The following is a 17533-nucleotide window of genomic DNA, read 5'->3' on the forward strand; positions in this document are numbered from 1 at the left end:
ATGCTGATCCTATAACTGAGAGGGTAGGGTTTGATCTCAAGCTTCTTAGCATCACACTAATGTCTAAGGTGCATAGATAAGGCTAGATCTAGAGATTATCATTAGGCTTGCTAAGAGATTAGAAGTCTTGTTTGATTCTTGACATATTGCTTAATGCTTGCTTGTATAGATTCTTTATTTTGTGAGAACAAGTCTAGAAATATATAAGCTTGATTGTTTTTGCCATGAGAGTGGATTAACATGTTCTTAGAGATTAATGTCTAGAAATTAGCTCATGTTGATTGAGGTTTGTTGATCAAGTTAGATAACCACAATCTAAGTTCAGCCCATGAATCCATCCCTAAGACCTTCCTTGTCTATTGATTTCTTAGTCTAAATCTTGTTGTTTGATTGTTGTTTGATTTACTTTTGTCTTGCTCTGTTTTGTATGCATTGCTCTGTTTTACGTTTTTGTCCAGCTCAACCCTGCACTCGATCTACACTCGATCGAGTGCTTGCTCGAGTTCATTCCCAGAACTCTTGTTTATGATTTGTGTCTGTCCTGTCTTGTTTCTTATTTCATTCTAGTTGCATTCATTAAAGTTTCCTGTTCATTACTTTCCTTGCATTAGTTCATTACCTGCATTACTATAGTTTGATCTCTGTTCTAGTTTCATTATTGCCATAATCATTTTGTTCCATTACATTTAGTATCTTGTCCATTCAGCTTTTACATTATGCATTTTACATTCTGCAATAGGTTGTTAGTGACAAACACCCTCTATAATTGGCTTAACTTAGACAAGTATTGCACACCTTGATTGCTTGCATTCACTCATTTAGGATTGATACCTCTTATACTACAATTGCATAAGGGGAATTGAAACACCCTGCTTTCACCATTGTTCATCATCATCATCACATCATTCATTCACATTCCATTTCACACACACACAAGAAAGGAACTCGTTTCAATTTGGCGTCGTTGCCCATTTGAGTATTTGTTTGTGACAATTAGGATCTATACAAGTCTAAGATTAAGTTCTATTGCTCCTTTGATCACTACTGATTCGAATTCTTCATCTGCTTGGTTGTTTTGAGTCTTAGGTACCAACTCGACCTACAACTCGAGCTACCACTCGACCGTTTGTTGCTCGAGTACCTAATCGAGTCCCTACCCGGATTCAAATAGACTTATCATCTCAGACGACTCGACCTTCAACTCGAGCTTGTGCTCGACCGAGTGTCAGTTCGAGTTAGTAATCATGTTTCAAAGCAATATGTTCCATTATGTACCCATGCACCAGCAACCAGGTTTCCAGGCTCACTTGTGTCACCCTCCAGGGTTTCAGACCTACCAAGGCCAAGAACCTGACATAAGAGCTATGATGCAACAAATTTTGATTGGGCAAGCCAATAAGCAGATTGAGTACGCAAGACAGTTTGCTGAGCTGACCCAAACGTTGAATTCTTATTCTAATGACCTGAGTAACAAGCTTGAGAGTCAGACCTCTAAGGTCAAGTACATGGAGAGCAACATTGATTCCACTTCCGCTTCTATGCCAAACCAACTTCCTGGACCAGCTATTCAAAATCCAAGGGAGTTTACAGCTAAAGCGATTCACTTCTATGAAGAATTTGTCACTGAGGATAGTGAGGTTCAAGGTGGGGAGGATTCATCACTAATTGAAGCCCAAAGTGAAGGTTTTACTCAGCAGACTGAAGCAGAGAAACAACTCGACCAGGTGCTCGACCACACACACGATCGAGTACATGACCGAGTGACCAATCGAGTTGAAGACACAGAAGCTGTTAAGCCTGCTAGATACATTCCTCCTGCTTACAAACCACCTCTACCATTCCCAGGACGTTTCAAGGTACAAAAGCTGAAGGAACTAAAGGAAATTATTGAGAAAAGAGAAATGATGGCTTTGCAACAAGAGGAAGTGATTGAAAAGAAGGAAGTGATGGCCATACAACAAGAGGTTGTCATTGAGAAGAAAGAGGAAGAGAGAGGACCTCCCTTGGAAAAATATGCTCAACATCCTGTCCTCAAGGACATGCTTCTTGAATTATCCAAGCAGAAGGCTCAAGATCAAGACATGAAGGATTTGAAAGAGATTGGGAAAGCTATTATCCCAACAAAGCTTGAAGATCCAGAGTCATTTAACCTACCTTGTTCCATCAGCTATATGCACTTCAACAAGTGTCTATGTGACTTGGGAGCTTCAGTGAGCTTAATGCCATATTCAATTGCTGAGAAGTTGGGGTATGAATATTTTAAGCCCTGCAATCTCTATATTGGCCTAGCAGATGGATCAAAGAGGGATGTGCTTGGATCAATTGAAAATTTTCCAGTCAAGATAGGGGAGGCTAGGATTCCAACTGATATTGTGATCATGAATATGGATCAAGAGCCAGAAGATCCTCTCATCTTGGAGAGACCATTCTTAGCCACAACTGGGGTTGTAATTGATGTTAAGATGGGAACCATCAAGCTCCACCTTGCTAAATACTTCACTATAAAGTTTGACATCAAGAATTCAACATATCAATCTACTATTGAAGGTCAACATTTTGTGGTAGAGAGAAAAGCTAGTTCTGAAGTTTTTGAGGATGGAGAGGACCCTAGGATTAAAGGTTCAGCCCAAGCCAAGACTGTCCAAGAGCTCAAGGAATCAGTTCAAGTGTTAGCTGGTTTAGTGAAGGAACTTCAAGTTCAGCTCAACAAGAGGTCTTTGAAGAAGGCAAGACCAAGACGCAAGTTTAAGAAGAAACAAAGTTCAAGTGTTAAGGAGGTAGTGATCAAGAAACAGCACTAAGGTTATCAAGTAGAACCAGGGGGGATTTCAACACCTCCTTGGACTCCAAACCAAGCCTGAAAAGGCATCAAAAGTCAAGCTTAGTGACTTTAAACAAGCTCACTAGGGAGGAAGTCTCTAAGGTATCTTTGTACATATTGTTTAGGGTTTTGGTATTTTGATATTTTCTTTGGTGTTCTCATGATCAGGGAAGCAAGGGGGTCTAAACAGAAGAAGAAAAACAGACTCGGCAGCCAACTCGACCACCCCACTCGACCGGGCACTCGACTGAGTACCAGTCGATGGCTATAGTCGAGTTGCCTCCTTCTCCACCTTCAAATCCAAATCCAAGCTCCCACTACACCTTTGACAGCATGAATGAGGATGTAGACACTTTCTTCCACAACCAATAAGGTACCAACATCACCATTTCATTGTAAATACCATTTCATCTCATGTTTAGTTTTCTTATTTCAATCTTGAATCCTCTTACAAATTTTTATTACACAAGGGAATGTGTAATTTAAGTTTGAGGGAGGGTTTGAGATAGCATTTGACATTGTGTTCTGTTTTCTTATTTCAAGTTTTTGGTATAATCATGTTAGTATTTGCATTGCATCTAAGGCATAGAAAAACCCTAAAAATTTGAATTTTTTTTTTTTGCAAAAAACTTTATAAAAAAAAGAGTGTTCATGTAGTTTGCATTGCATATTAGGATCTTGTTTAGCATGTTTCAGGTAGGACTGTTTAATATTTGCATTAGGGATCTATGATGAGTTTTGCCTTGTTAACTTGCTTAATTCACTAAACTAGGATCAATGCCCAAGTTAATAGTACTTTGATGCTAGTTGAGTAGTTAGAAGCATAAGAATGAACCAAGCCTTGAATTCCTGCATTGCACTTGGTCTAAATTGAAGCATGTTGTGATTTGATGTCATTTCCTATTTATAAGAACCTAATATTGACTTGTAATTATCAGTTTGTGCATTGCTTTAAACTCATGGATACCATATACATATTTGGATCATCTTTCTCCTTTTTACCACTCTTGTTGGTCCAAGTAGCTGATTGAATCATTAAAATCAGTTTCCAATACCCTTAACCAACTCTTCTTTCAAGCCATGTTTATTCTTGAGTGTGTAAGGTCTATTTTGGCATTGAGCTTGGTAGAAAGTGTTAGGTTTGAACTGACAAGAATATTGCCTTGTGTAGTTCTAGTTTTCAATTTTCAAACTAGATAGGACTAGGTGGTTTAATTGTTGGGTTTGGGACTTGGCTGTTGTGAAAAAGAAAAGAAGAAAAAAAAATGAAAGAAAGAAAGAAAAGGTTAAAGTCTTTAGGAGGGAATGTGTTTAAGTAAAGTTCTAGTGAAAGAATGGGAAGTATAAGATTTGTGAAAAAATGGTTCTAGTCAAAGAAAAGAAAGAAAGAAAAGAGGAGTATAGTAAAATGCTTTTTATGTCTTAAGAAATAAGAAGAAAAGGGTATTTGAGAAGAGAAGCCCCATTCCACTAGTTGATTCAAATAAGAAACCTCTCCTAAGGCTTGAAAACTAAAGAGAAAAGGGTAGAACTAGGATCATTTGGGTTTAGAATGATAGGATCAAACACTTGGGTTACTTTTGGGTAGACAAGGTTTTGTTCTTGTATGTGTCTAAGTGTTCTTACCTTTAGCATTCTTCTAAAGCTCAATCCATTTTTTATGAGAGAACCTTGATATTGATAAGCCCCACTCTAAACAGAGACCATCATTGTCTCTAAACCTTTATTTCCAAGCCAAATGAGTTTAAAGCAATGCATAAGATTGATCCATGTTCTTGATTAAATTAATGTTAAAGGAAATGGTTGATTTGAATGCATGTAGACATCTAAGGCTCAAATTAGTAAAGGTTGTGATAGGTTTGTCTAAAATCTTCAAGTACAGCTCATTCAACTTGCATCATAATACTAGTAACTTGGACATTGATTCTAGCTGGTTTATTTGCAAGCTTTAGGAGCTGAGATCCCACTTTCAACCCTCACCTACCTTCTTATGTCTTGTTTATTTGCTTGAGGGCAAGCAAAGACTAAGTTTGGGGGTGTTGATGTTCATATATTTTACCCTGTTTTCCCTTAATATATTCACATCTTTTGCATCCTTTGCTATCCTTTTTGACCATTATTGCATAGTTTTAGGATTGTTCTTGGATTAGAGTGTAGTTGCATTGCATTTGCATCTTTTCTTGCATAAACAGGTGATTTTGGACCCTAAGGAGCATGGAAGCAATGCTGAGGAGAAGTGAAGCAATCATGAGGAGAAAGCAAAGGAGTTAAGGCTGGAGAACCAAGGTCCGGAGTCCCACTCGACTGCCCACTCGACCAGACACTCGACCGTGTGCTGAAAGAGACTCGACCGAGTGGAAAGAGCACAAGAAAACCCAACTCGACCGGTCACTCGACCGAGCACCGGGTCGAGTTGGCCGAGCCGCCTGGCTATTTTGTCTTTTAGCATTTTTAGGGCTTCCCCTCCTTTTTCCTATTTAAGGACCTTGTACGCTGCAGCCACCAGGGGGCAGATTTTTAGATATTCTCAAACCTAGTATTTTACCCTTTTTGGGAATTTATGCTTTTTGCACTTTTATTTTCTTAGATCTTGTACCTCTTTTGAAGGAAAAAACACAAGATTCTTCATACTTGTTTGTTTCATAACTTTCAAAGTATCAAGAATTCGAGTTTGATTCCTTCTCCAATATTGTAGATCTCTGTTTTATCTTTCTAATCATGCAAGTTTCGTGTTTTTCTGGGTTTATGACTTTGCTGTTCATCATGTGTGATTGTGAGTAGTTTCCTTAGCTCTTAGGGATGGTTTAGGTTGGATGGATGTTGTGGTTATTTGATTTGGTCAAGCTTGATTGTTGTAGATCTCTTCTAGGCTAGATGTTCTTAATGCTGATCCTATAACTGAGAGGGTAGGGTTTGATCTCAAGCTTCTTAGCATCACACTAATGTCTAAGGTGCATAGATAAGGCTAGATCTAGAGATTATCATTAGGCTTGCTAAGAGATTAGAAGTCTTGTTTGATTCTTGATATATTGCTTAATGCTTGCTTGTATAGATTCTTTACTTTGTGAGAACAAGTCTAGAAATATATAAGCTTGATTGTTTTTGCCATGAGAGTGGATTAACATTTTCTTAGAGATTAATGTCTAGAGATTAGCTCATGTTGATTGAGGTTTGTTGATCAAGTTAGATAACCACAATCTAAGTTCAGCCCATGAATCTATCCCTAAGACCTTCCTTGTCTATTGATTTCTTAGTCTAGATCTTGTTGTTTGATCGTTGGTTGATTTACTTTTGTCTTGTTCTGTTTTGTATGCATTGCTCTGTTTCACGTTTTTGTCCAGCTCGACCCTGCACTCGATCTACACTCGATCGAGTGCTTGCTCGAGTTCATTCCCAGAACTCTTGTTTATGATTTGTGTCTGTCCTGTCTTGTTTCTTATTTCATTCTAGTTGCATTTCTGTTGCATTCATTAAAGTTTCCTATTCATTACTTTCCTTGCATTAGTTCATTACCTGCATTACTATAGTTTGATCTCTGTTCTAGTTTCATTATTGCCATAATCATTTTGTTCCATTACATTTAGTATCTTGTCCATTCAGCTTTTACATTATGCATTTTACATTCTGCAATAGGTTGTTAGTGACAAACACCCTCTATAATTGGCTTAACTTAGACAAGTATTGCACACCTTGATTGCTTGCATTCACTCATTTAGGATTGATACCTCTTATACTACAATTGCATCAGGGGAATTGAAACACCCTGCTTTCACCATTGTTCATCATCATCATCACATCATTCATTCACATTCCATTTCACACACACACAAGAAAGGAACTCGTTTCACTCCGCCTGAGGAGACGGAGGAGACCTCCGCTTAGTGGTGACCCCGGTAATTTCTTTGTTTGTCTAGTAGTAATGATAAACTGCATAATGTGGAATTTCCGGGGTGGGGGCAAATAAACCCAGTTTTAGAAGATTGATTCGATATCTATTGAAGAAGCTTGCGACAAATATTATTGCTATTATTGAAACACATGCGGCGGGTAATAGGGCAGGGAGGATTTGCAGAGGGTTGGGTTTTGATGGGTCTTATCGTGTTGATGCCTCTGGACAGAGTGGTGGAATTTGGCTCTTATGGAGAACAGGGATAGGAGAGGTTGAGATAGTTCAGTCTACATATCAATTTATCCATGCTAAGGTGGTGAACGGTATGGATATTTTGCTTTGTATAGCTGTCTATGCTGCTCCATCGGCTAATAGGAGGAGTGGTTTGTGGAATAGTCTCAAAGATGTGGTACGGAGTGTGGATGGTCTAGTGATAGTTGGTGGAGACTTCAATACTATTGTCAGGATTGATGAACGGTATGGGGGGAATGGTCGGCTGTCATTAGATTCTATGGAGTTCGGAGAATGGATAAATGATCTCTCGCTGATTGATATGGGTTTTCAGGCGAATCAGCTCACTTGGAGGCGAGGAAGAACAGAGAGGTTCTTTGTGGCTAAGCGGGTGGATCGGGTATTATGTTGTGCTCAGGCTAGGTTGCAGTGGCAGGAGGCAACAATGACTCACCTTCCTTTTTTGGCTTCGGATCATGCACCCTTGTATGTGCAACTGTCTCCGGAGAGGCGGAGAGATCCAAAAAGGAGACCGTTTCGCTTTGAAGCAGCTTGGTTGACTCATCCCGATTTTAAGGAGCTGTTGGTTAATTCTTGAGATGGCAGTAAAACCACACCGGAGGCACTTAAGGGGTTGCAGTGAACCTTAAAAAAATGGAATAGGGATGTTTTTGGAGATGTGCAGAGGAAGAAAGAGGGGTTAATGAGGGAGCTAACAGAGATACAGTCCCAACTAGACATCCGACAGACAAATGCTTCTTTAGTCCGCGAGGCAGATTTCTTACAGGAATTTGATGTTGTGTTAGAACAGGAGGAGATTATCTGGTATCAGAAATCTCGCGAGAAGGGGTTTGCTCTTGGTGATCGGAACACTAAGTTTTTTCACACTTCAACAATTATCCGTAGGAGAAGGAACCGGATCGATATGTTGAAAAATAATGCAGGACAGTGGATATCAAATGCAGTGGAGTTGGAGGATCTGGCTATCAATTATTATAAGTGTTTGTATTCCTTGGAAGATGTTGATCCTATGGTGGAGAGGTTGTCTAATGTAGGCTTTCTACGGGTGTCTCATGCGGACAAAGAGGCGTTGAATAAGCCTTTCTCGGAGATGGAGATAGAAATGGCTATCCGCAGTATGGGTCCGTATAAGGCCCTTGGACCCGATGGCTTCCAGCCATTGTTTTAGCAACATAATTGGGAGATAGTCAAGGAGTCGGTGACACATTTTGTTCTGGATTAGGACAGGTTGCCTACCACCAGGGACGAATGATGCACTCCTGGTACTTATTGTAAAGGTGTTAAAACCAGAAACAATTGTACAGTTCCGTCCCATTAGTCTATGTAATGTGCTTTTTAAAACTATTACCAAGACTATAGTGGGACGACTCAAGGGAATGATGATGAAGGTGGTTGGGTCTACAAGTTTTATTCCAGGGAGGTTGGGGACAGATAATATCATCATTATTCAGGAGGCAGTTCACTCCATGAGGAGGAAGAAGGGGAGGAAAGGATGGATGCTAGTGAAACTCGACCTGGAGAAAGCTTATGATAGAGTCCGGTGGGATTTCTTGGAAGAGACGTTACAATCAGTCGGGTTGGCTAAGGAATGGGTTCATTGGATCATGCAGTGTGTTGCAGGGCCCTCAATGAGTTTGTTGTGGAATGGGGAAAGAACAGAACCATTTCAGCCATCATGAGGGTTGCGTCAGGGTGATCCGTTATCGCCATACCTTTTTGTCTTGTGTAATGAACGCTTGTGTCATATGATTGAAGTGTCGGTTGTGCAAAAGCAGTGCAAACCTATTAAGTTCCCGGGTTCAGGACGTCATTTATCTCATATCTGCTTTGCGGATGATTTTATTCTTTTTGTTGAGGCATCAGTGGCACAGATCAGAGTGATACGGGGTGTGTTAGAGAGATTTTGTAATGCTTCAGGCCAAAAAGTCAGCCTGCAGAAGTAGAAGATTTTCCTTTCTGAGAATGTGTCCAGGGAGTTGGGGGAGATGATTAGTGCGGAGAGTGGGATTCAATCAACCAAGGAGTTGGGGAAGTATCTTGGTATGCCAATTTTTCATAAGAGGATAAATAAAGAAACGTTTGGTGAGGTGCTGGCAAAGCTTACCTCGAGGTTGGGAGGTGGGAAAGGACATATGTTGAGTTTTGCGGGTCGGGTGACATTGACAAAATCGGTACTCTCATCGATACTTGTGCATACAATGAGTACGATCAAACTTCCTCAATATACCTTGGAGAGGTTAGATAGAGTCTCTAGAGACTTTATCTGGGGGAGTACTGCAGAAAAAAAAAACGAAAACAACATTTGTTGCCTGGAAACGTGTGTGTCGTCCGAAGAGTGAGGGGGGCCTGGGGATTAAAGTAGCAAAGGAGATGAATAAGGCTTTACTAGCAAAGGTGGGCTGCAGAGTCTTGCATGATCACACTAGTTTATGGGCACAAGTGGTGTGGAGAAAGTATAAAGTCGGGAGTGTGATGATGGTCGTCAACATGGCGAAGTGTGGGGTTAGGACTGCGTGAGGTCATTAGTAGAGGATTGAATTGGGTAGTGGGAGATGGGCGTACTGTCCGTTTTTGGAAAGATAAGTGGGTGTCAGGTGAGTCGCTTATTACTGATGCAGTGGGTGTGGTACCATCGGGTCTTGAAGATTTGAAAGCTCGGGACCTTTGGAATGATGGTAGGGGATGGGATGTTGCGAATATAGCGCCTTTTGTGTCTGATAACACAAATCTTGAGTTGGTGACTGTCATCTTGGATAGCTTTTCGGGTGCTACTGATAGGATGTCATGGGGTGAGACCGATGACGGCTGTTTTACTGTAGGCTCTACTTATGCTTTTTAAACAAAGGAGGAGAGACTTGGTCAGAACATGGGTTATTTTGACAAACGGATTTGGTAAATTGTATAGCCGGAGAGAGTAAAACTCTTCTTGTGGTTAGTAGCACAGCAGACTATAATGACTAATACGGAGAGATTGCGCTGTCACCTTAGTGATTATGATGTTTGTACGGTCTGCGAAGGTGGGTTGGAGACGAGTATGCATGGTGGAGACGAGTATGCATGTGTTGCGTGATTGCCCTGCCATGTCTGGCTTATGGAGAAGAATAATACCACAATGCAAGTGGAGGGAGTTTTCACAATGTCTTTACTTGAGTGGATGTACCATATTTTGGAGCAGGGGACACGTATTGGTGAAGGGGATTGGGCAACTATGTTTGCACTGGCCGTTTGGTGGGGGTGGAAATGGCGATGTTGTGATGTTTTGGGGTGAAAATGATCTGCAGGGATAGGGTCTCCTTTGTAAAGAAGCTTACGATGGATGTGACTAAGGCACAGTCGCTTACGGGGAATCATTCTGGTTCACGAACATGGGTGGTCAGAGAAATTTGCTGGGTGGCACCTGATCAAGGGTGGTTCAAACTCAATACTGATGGAGCGTCAAGGGGTAATCCAGGTATGGCATCTGCAGGAGGGGTATTGAGGAATAGTGTGGGTGAATGGTGTGGGGGTTTTGCAGTATGCATTGGGCGTTGTTCGGCGCAGTTGGCAGAGCTTTGGGGAGTCTACTACGGGTTGAGCTTTGCTTGGGAGGCAAAGGTTACAAGTCTGGAGGTGGAGGTGGATTCGAAACTGGTGGTTGGTTATCTTACGACAGGGATAGGAGACTCCCATCCTCTGTCCTTCATGGTACGGCTGTTCCATGGCTTCCTCACGAGGGACTGGATAATCCGCTTTCGTCACGTGTATAGGGAAGCTAACCATCTTGCTGATGGTTTAGCTACCTATGCTTTCTCTCTTCCTTTAGATTTTCATGTTTTTAACACGGTTCCACAGTTTGTTGATGGTCTGTTACGTGCGGATGCTGCTGGTCATTCGTGCCAAAAACATATTTGTGTGTAATTGTTTTTTGTTCTTTTAATAAAATCTGGGGTAATGCCCCGATCGTTCACCAAAAAAAAACAGTTTATAACATACATTACTTTTGTATGCAGCTAATGTCTTTAATGTTTTGATAGTTGTAATATTCTCAACTGCCATTTGACTGGTGTGGTTTTGTAACATAAAAGTTCGACTCATGTCTTTTTTTCCCTTAAAGTGAAATTCTAAATTTTATCGGATGTTTCGAACATAACTTATATATAGTGACACTATGAAACAATACATTCACTATTCACCTATTCAGCCTTGTTTCCTTTTCGTTACTGAAGGATTCATTTTCAATAAACTAAATCATATTTGTACGTCTTTTTAGTGTAATTAGTAGATATATACGAAAAAAAATTAAATACATAGTAGAGGTAAAAAAAAAAAAAAAAAAACAAAAGGGTCAAGATCTAGATTGATGAAGCTGAAACCATAGTGGGATGTATAATTTCAAACACACAGATTATAGCTAAGAATTCACGCTAATAAGAATTTTATTCCTTTTTTTTTGGTAAAACTGAGGGAGTGATTACTCCCTTTATTTATTAAAAAGAAATAAATCAAATGCAAACATGTCGTGATACTGCATACCCACTAGCATACCCACTAGCATCTTGCCACACAAGTTCTGCAACATAAGACGGCCAAAATTCAAAGAAATGAAAACCTAAAGGCAATTCAAACGCATAGTTTGCTAAGCCATCAGCAAGACGGTTAGCCTTCCTATGCACGTGTGAGATAAAGACTATCCAGTCCCTTGATCTGAAGCCACGGCACAACCACACCAGGAACGACAATGGATGAGTCTCACTAATCCCTGTCTGTAAAAAACCCACCACCAACTCACTATCCACCTCCAAGTCCAATTGTGTTACTTGTTTATCCCAAGCAACACACATACCATAATAGACACCCCACAATTCTGCCATTGGAGCCGTACAAACACCAATGTTTAAAGAAAAACCCGCTTGCCAGCTCCCTGCCTCATTCCGCAAAACCCCACATGTCGTTGCCATCCCCGGATTACCTCTCGAAGCACCATCTGTATTCATCTTCCACCACCCCCGCCCTGGACAAGCCCAGCTAATTAACCGTTCCACCCTCTCCGGAGCCCTTGTAAGCTTTTGCTTGGCTCGGTGGACTGCCTCTATCTCCCTGGCCTGATCCCTGAGAAATTTCACTCTGTCACGACACTTACCCTGAACTCCAAACACATTTCCACATTTTCACTTCCAACCCCACCAAATTGTGATACTAAACAACGTAGACCAGCCAACACCCCCTGCGTCCTTCGTTGCAAATAAATTAGAAAACAGCCATTCTAACAGTGTCACCAAAAAGAACCTTTGTTGCTTCAGTACTGGTACAAGACATTTCCACACACCAGACATTGCCGGACAATCCCGCAAAATGTGAATGATTGTTTCCTCCCCGCCCTTACAAACCTCACAAACCGATGAAGTGCATAAATGTCGACGATACCTCTCTGCGTTGGACATAATCACTTGGTGTCCAACCATCCATAAGAAAACTCTCACCCGTTCCGGAACCACGAAACCCCAAATACGATCCCAAAAACTCGAGAGTTGTGGACCTGCAGCTCCCTGTCTTGTAAGCATATCAGAAGATGATCGCACTGTGAACATTCCAGTAGTACTCTCAACCCATGATAAAAGATCTTTGGCACCAGTGAACTTGTCTAACACCACAGCCCCAAGTCTTAATCTGACATCCTCAGAAGCCCACGGTAAAATATTCTCCATCAGCCAGCTCCTCCCATCCTCCCATAACTTACTAGCAGTAGCATTTACTCTATTCTCCGGGATTACAATCTGCATTGCCTCCATAATAGACTGATTCATTAACCACTTATCCTTCCAGAACCAGATCTTTCTCCCATCTCCCACAACCCATCCATGACCTGGTAGAATCACCTCTCTAATGCCAACTGCCACACTTCGCCAAGTAGAAGACCAAGTGCCTTTAGGTCTCAACCAATCCACCTCCTGTAAATTCCCCACCCGATATTTACATCGCAAAAGACGAGACCATAAACTGTCCTGATCATTAAGCAATCGCCATCCCACCTTAGCAAGTAGAGCCTTATTCGTGTCTCTCAACCTCTTAATACCAAGTCCCCTTCCCTCTTTGGAGTACACACTTTATCCCATGATATGAGATGTTGTTTCCTCTTCTCCACAGTACCACCCCAAAGAAAAGAACGTGACACCTTCTCCAGTTCATCAATAAGTGAAACCGGTAAGGAGATCACACTCATAGTATGAATCGGGATCGCTCCCAAAACAACTTTCGTGAGGGTAAGCCGACCTGCAAAACTCAAACAGCATTCCTTCCATCCTGCAAGTTTAGATGAGACCCTCTCCAGTACTTCTCCAAACGTTGCTTTATTCAACCTCTTCTGTAAAATAGGCATACCTAAATATTTCCCCAAATTTGTTGTTGCTTGAATACCACTCTCCTCCGAGATCAGTCTCTGCTTGTCACGCGAGACATTATGAGAAAAGTAAATTTTGGACTTTTCAAGACTCACTCTCTGGCCCGACGCACGACAAAATGTCTCCAAAATCCCTCTTATAACTCTTATCTGTGCAACTGATCCTTCTGCAAAGAGAATCAGGTCGTCAGCAAAGCAAATATGTGAAATTGGAGGACCTCCTTGTGATAAATGGATAGGTTTCCAGCTCTTCCCATCTGTGGCTCGATCAATCATGTGACACAACCGTTCCAAACACAGGACAAACAAATATGGAGACAGTGGATCTCCTTGTCGCAAACCCCTTGAAGGTTTGAACGGCTCCATTTTTTCCCCATTCCATAAGACAGTCATCGACGGATCCGTGACACACATCATAATCCACTTCACCCATAGATCAGATAACCCTACAGCATTAAGAGTATCCTCAAGATCCAGTTTCAATAGCATCCAACCCTTACGACCCTTCTTCCTTCGCATAGAGTGGACTACCTCTTGCACAATAACAATATTATCAATGCTTAGTCGTCCGGGTATAAAGCTCAATTGCGCTGGTCCATCAGTTTAGAGATCACAAGCTTCAATCTCGTTACCATCACCTTAGTTATTAGTTTGAAAATAACATTACATAAACGGATAGGCCAGAACTGTGTAATCTTCTCTGGCTTAGCCACCTTCGGAATTAAAAATACCAATGCATCATTTAATCCTTGTGAGAGCTCCCCTGTCTCAAAGAATTTCAAAACAAAACTCACTACTGAACTACCAACCACATCCCAACATTTCTGGTAGAAAATAGGTTGATAACCATCCGGCCCAGGAGATTTATAAGCACTCATGCCACGGATCGCAGTCTCAACTTCAGTAGCTTTCATCGGTTTCCTTAAGCTAACATTCTCCTCCCATGTGAAAGCAGGGAACCCCTCTCTTGGCAATCCTGCAACTGCCATCCCCACATCAGCCAAAGAGTACAACTCTTTGTAATAATCCACCGCCAAACATTCTAACTCCTGCGAATCAGTTAGCCAAACGCCTGCATCATTCTTTAAGGCCTCAATCTGATTCCTACGTCTTCTGATAATCGTAGAAGTGTGAAAGAAACTTGTGTTTCGATCCCCTAACTAAATCCATTTCTCTCGTGAGTTCTGAAACCAGATAGTCTCCTCTTGCTCCAACACTATTTCAAGTTCACGAAGCAACTCTTCCTCCTTCTGCAAAATATCTTGTACCTCTGTGATCTCTCTCAGCAATTTCTCCTTACGTTTATTTACATTACCAAAGACATCCTTATTCCATTGAAGCAATGTCAATATTAACGCAGCCAGAGCTTCAGTTGTTGTAATATCCCGCCTCCAAGACACAAGCAGAAGCTCCTTAAAACTCTCATGGCTCAACCAAGCCGCTTCTAAACGGAATGGTCGCCTTTTAGGGTCTCGCATTACCATAGCACACAACTGAATGTAGACAGGAGCGTGATCAGAAGCCAAAAATGGAAGATGAGAGACAGTCGCATCTTGCCATTTCAGTCGAGCCTGCGGACAACACAACACCCTGTGCAACCTCTTCGCCACAAAAAATTGTGCTGTTTTCCCTCTACGCCATGTGAATTTGTTTCCTCTAAAACCCATATCAATCAATGATTCTGCATTATCCAGTTCCCAAAATACAGTGAGTCCGCAGACAACTGCCCATTACCCCCTGATCTCTCATCTATTCGGACTATTGTATTGAAGTCACCTCCCACTATGACCGGTCCATCAATACCACTTAAAGTCTCATGTAGTTGCGTCCATAGACCATTTCGTTTGCTCACAGTTGGTGCCGCATATACAGCAATTATGTGAACAATATCCACACCACTCACCACCCGGGCGTGAATAAACTGATCAGTTAAAACGAAAATACTAACCACCCCAATCTCCCCTCTCCACAGCAACCACAGACCACCACTCAGTCCAGTTGCATCTACTCGAAAAGACCTATCAAATCCTAAGCCTCGAATAATTCGATCCGCATTATCCCCACCAGCGTGCGTCTCAAACACAGCTAACAGATCAGTGAGAAACTTCTTTAGCAGATAGTGAATTGAACGGCGGAAGTTAGGTTTATTAGCCCCCCCGACAATTCCAAAAAATACAATTCATATTGAATTCACGAAATAAGAACAGAATCACCGGGGAACCCTGCTAAATAGTCGGCTCTGCCACCACTCTATCTGGCGACCCCTCTCGTTGCTCCCGTATCTCAACCAGCCTCGTTTCATCCCCACTCGACACCAAGTTACAAACTGAGGGTCGCTCACCATCACCTCCCCGTATAACCTCTTGCTCTCCCGGTATACTGCCATCTGAGACAAAATCTCCTCCTAACCGGCCAATAGTCTCCATATCCACTCGTAGACGTTTTTTCGTTTGCTATGGAAGAGTTACTGCCAGTTGGGGGCCCAAAGATTAAGCCCTTCCCAGGCCTATTCGATGTATGTTGTTTCGTCTTCGGTCCATTAATGCCAACATTAGATTTAGGGCCTACCTTTGTAAAAGGCTCAGCTCGACCAACTCCCTTGCCTTTACCTAATACCACATCCTCACATTCACCCTTTCCGCGTAAGTCAGACTTTCCAAAACTTAACCCAGCTCCCACCAATTCATTTTCCTTATCCGAACCTGATTGAATATTCCCACGAGCAGAATCAGAGGAAATCTCAGTTTCCGCTAATCCGCCGAACTTATTGGAAAGTGCAATATTCACCGTATCATTCATGGATATCTCCCAAAGATTACAGCCTATGCCCCCTCCTAACTTGCCTACAAAAGAAGCCACCACCGGTGATGGAAAATCTGTTCTTCGGCCACCTCGACCAACCGTCGTAAAGCCATCTGCGGATGAAGACTCCATCCTCGCCACACTCATTTCTTTTCGCTGTGGCGGATCTGCAGCTACTTGCTCAATCACACGTCGGGGGCAAGAGTTTCCAAGTGTCCGTACACACCACAACCTGAACAGATATTACTCAAGCCCTCATAGGACACAAAGTACCTCTCTCCATTAACTTGCACAGTACCCTTCAACGGTTTCCGTAATTCCACCTCCACACAAATCCTTGCGAACCGAGCTCTCTCAACATTCAACGTATTCAGGTCCACCCGGATAGGTTTTCCTAATCCCCTAGCAATCCCCATCAATATCCTCCAATGATAAAAAATCACTGGCACATTCGACAAACGGATCCATACAGGCGTCGTAGTAATCTCATCCCGCATTGGATCAAACTCCGGGGACCATGCTTGCACCAGTAGATAACTACCAAATGCCTTCCATGGTCCGCCTGTCAACGCCGCCAAATATTCTTCCTCAGTCTCAAAACGCACCATAAAGAATTGCCGAGGGAGATCTAGCACATACATCTCCCCTTGTGGCTTCCACATCTCTCTTAGCTTCCGAGACAACACAGAAATCGAGATATGACGCCGAAGCACCTTCACAATCATACAATGCTTCCATAATCCACTCATTGCATCTAACACCTCTTTCCCTATAGTAATGACTGGCTCTCCATCTTCTCCATATGGGAACTCCAAACTCAGCCTTGCATCCACAAAATCATCCTCCAAAACCGCCTCTGGTGCCAAACGTCCACCCCCCAGACTACTCCTAACCTTGCTGACCCACGAACCACCAGAATCCGGCGGATCCCCTAAAGGAGGACCCTTTTCTCCGATATCCACCATAGCCGTGTCATGCGCCTTCGTACTCGCTCTCTCCATTAGTTAGAATTATCCTTTTTGTTCAATTCACCAATATCTTATTATATAAGAATTTTATTCCATTTCGTATATAAAGTAATCAATATAACTGTTTTCTATAATAGTTTTTGATGAAAGTTTTGCTATAAAATAATACATTAAGTAATATTTATAAAATTTTGGTAGGTGATTTTTTACCTGATTATCTATTTAAAAAAACTTTAAGATAATGTGTCCATTAATTATTACCACCAGATCTAATATTTTCTGGTTATGTTGATTGTCAAACAATCATACTATAATAATTGAGAAGTACAAATATGAAAAAAAACTAAGATTTTATATCCAAGTACACAATATAATTATTTTTAATAACTAAATTTTGAAGATTTTGTTAAGATTTCAAATTATGA

At 41.6% G+C, this 17533-nt stretch overlaps 1 protein-coding gene across 1 annotated transcript; it reads right to left on the minus strand.

The window, feature by feature from the left end:
* Positions 1–14498: 14498 nt before the first annotated feature.
* On the minus strand, positions 14499–17141 carry LOC147936160 (uncharacterized). The gene is made up of 5 exons (XM_087468612.1): positions 16414–17141; positions 15907–16372; positions 15680–15791; positions 15115–15423; positions 14499–15019 (listed from the first exon to the last, which is right to left on the minus strand). Exons 1-5 carry the CDS (start codon positions 17139–17141, stop codon positions 14499–14501), a joined length of 2136 nt encoding a protein of 711 aa, XP_087324738.1.
* Positions 17142–17533: the final 392 nt, after the last annotated feature.

This window comes from Camelina sativa, chromosome 10 (genome assembly GCF_030686135.1).
Source record: "Camelina sativa cultivar CO46 ecotype springtype chromosome 10, ASM3068613v1".
In the NCBI taxonomy this organism is placed as follows: Eukaryota; Viridiplantae; Streptophyta; class Magnoliopsida; order Brassicales; family Brassicaceae; genus Camelina; species Camelina sativa.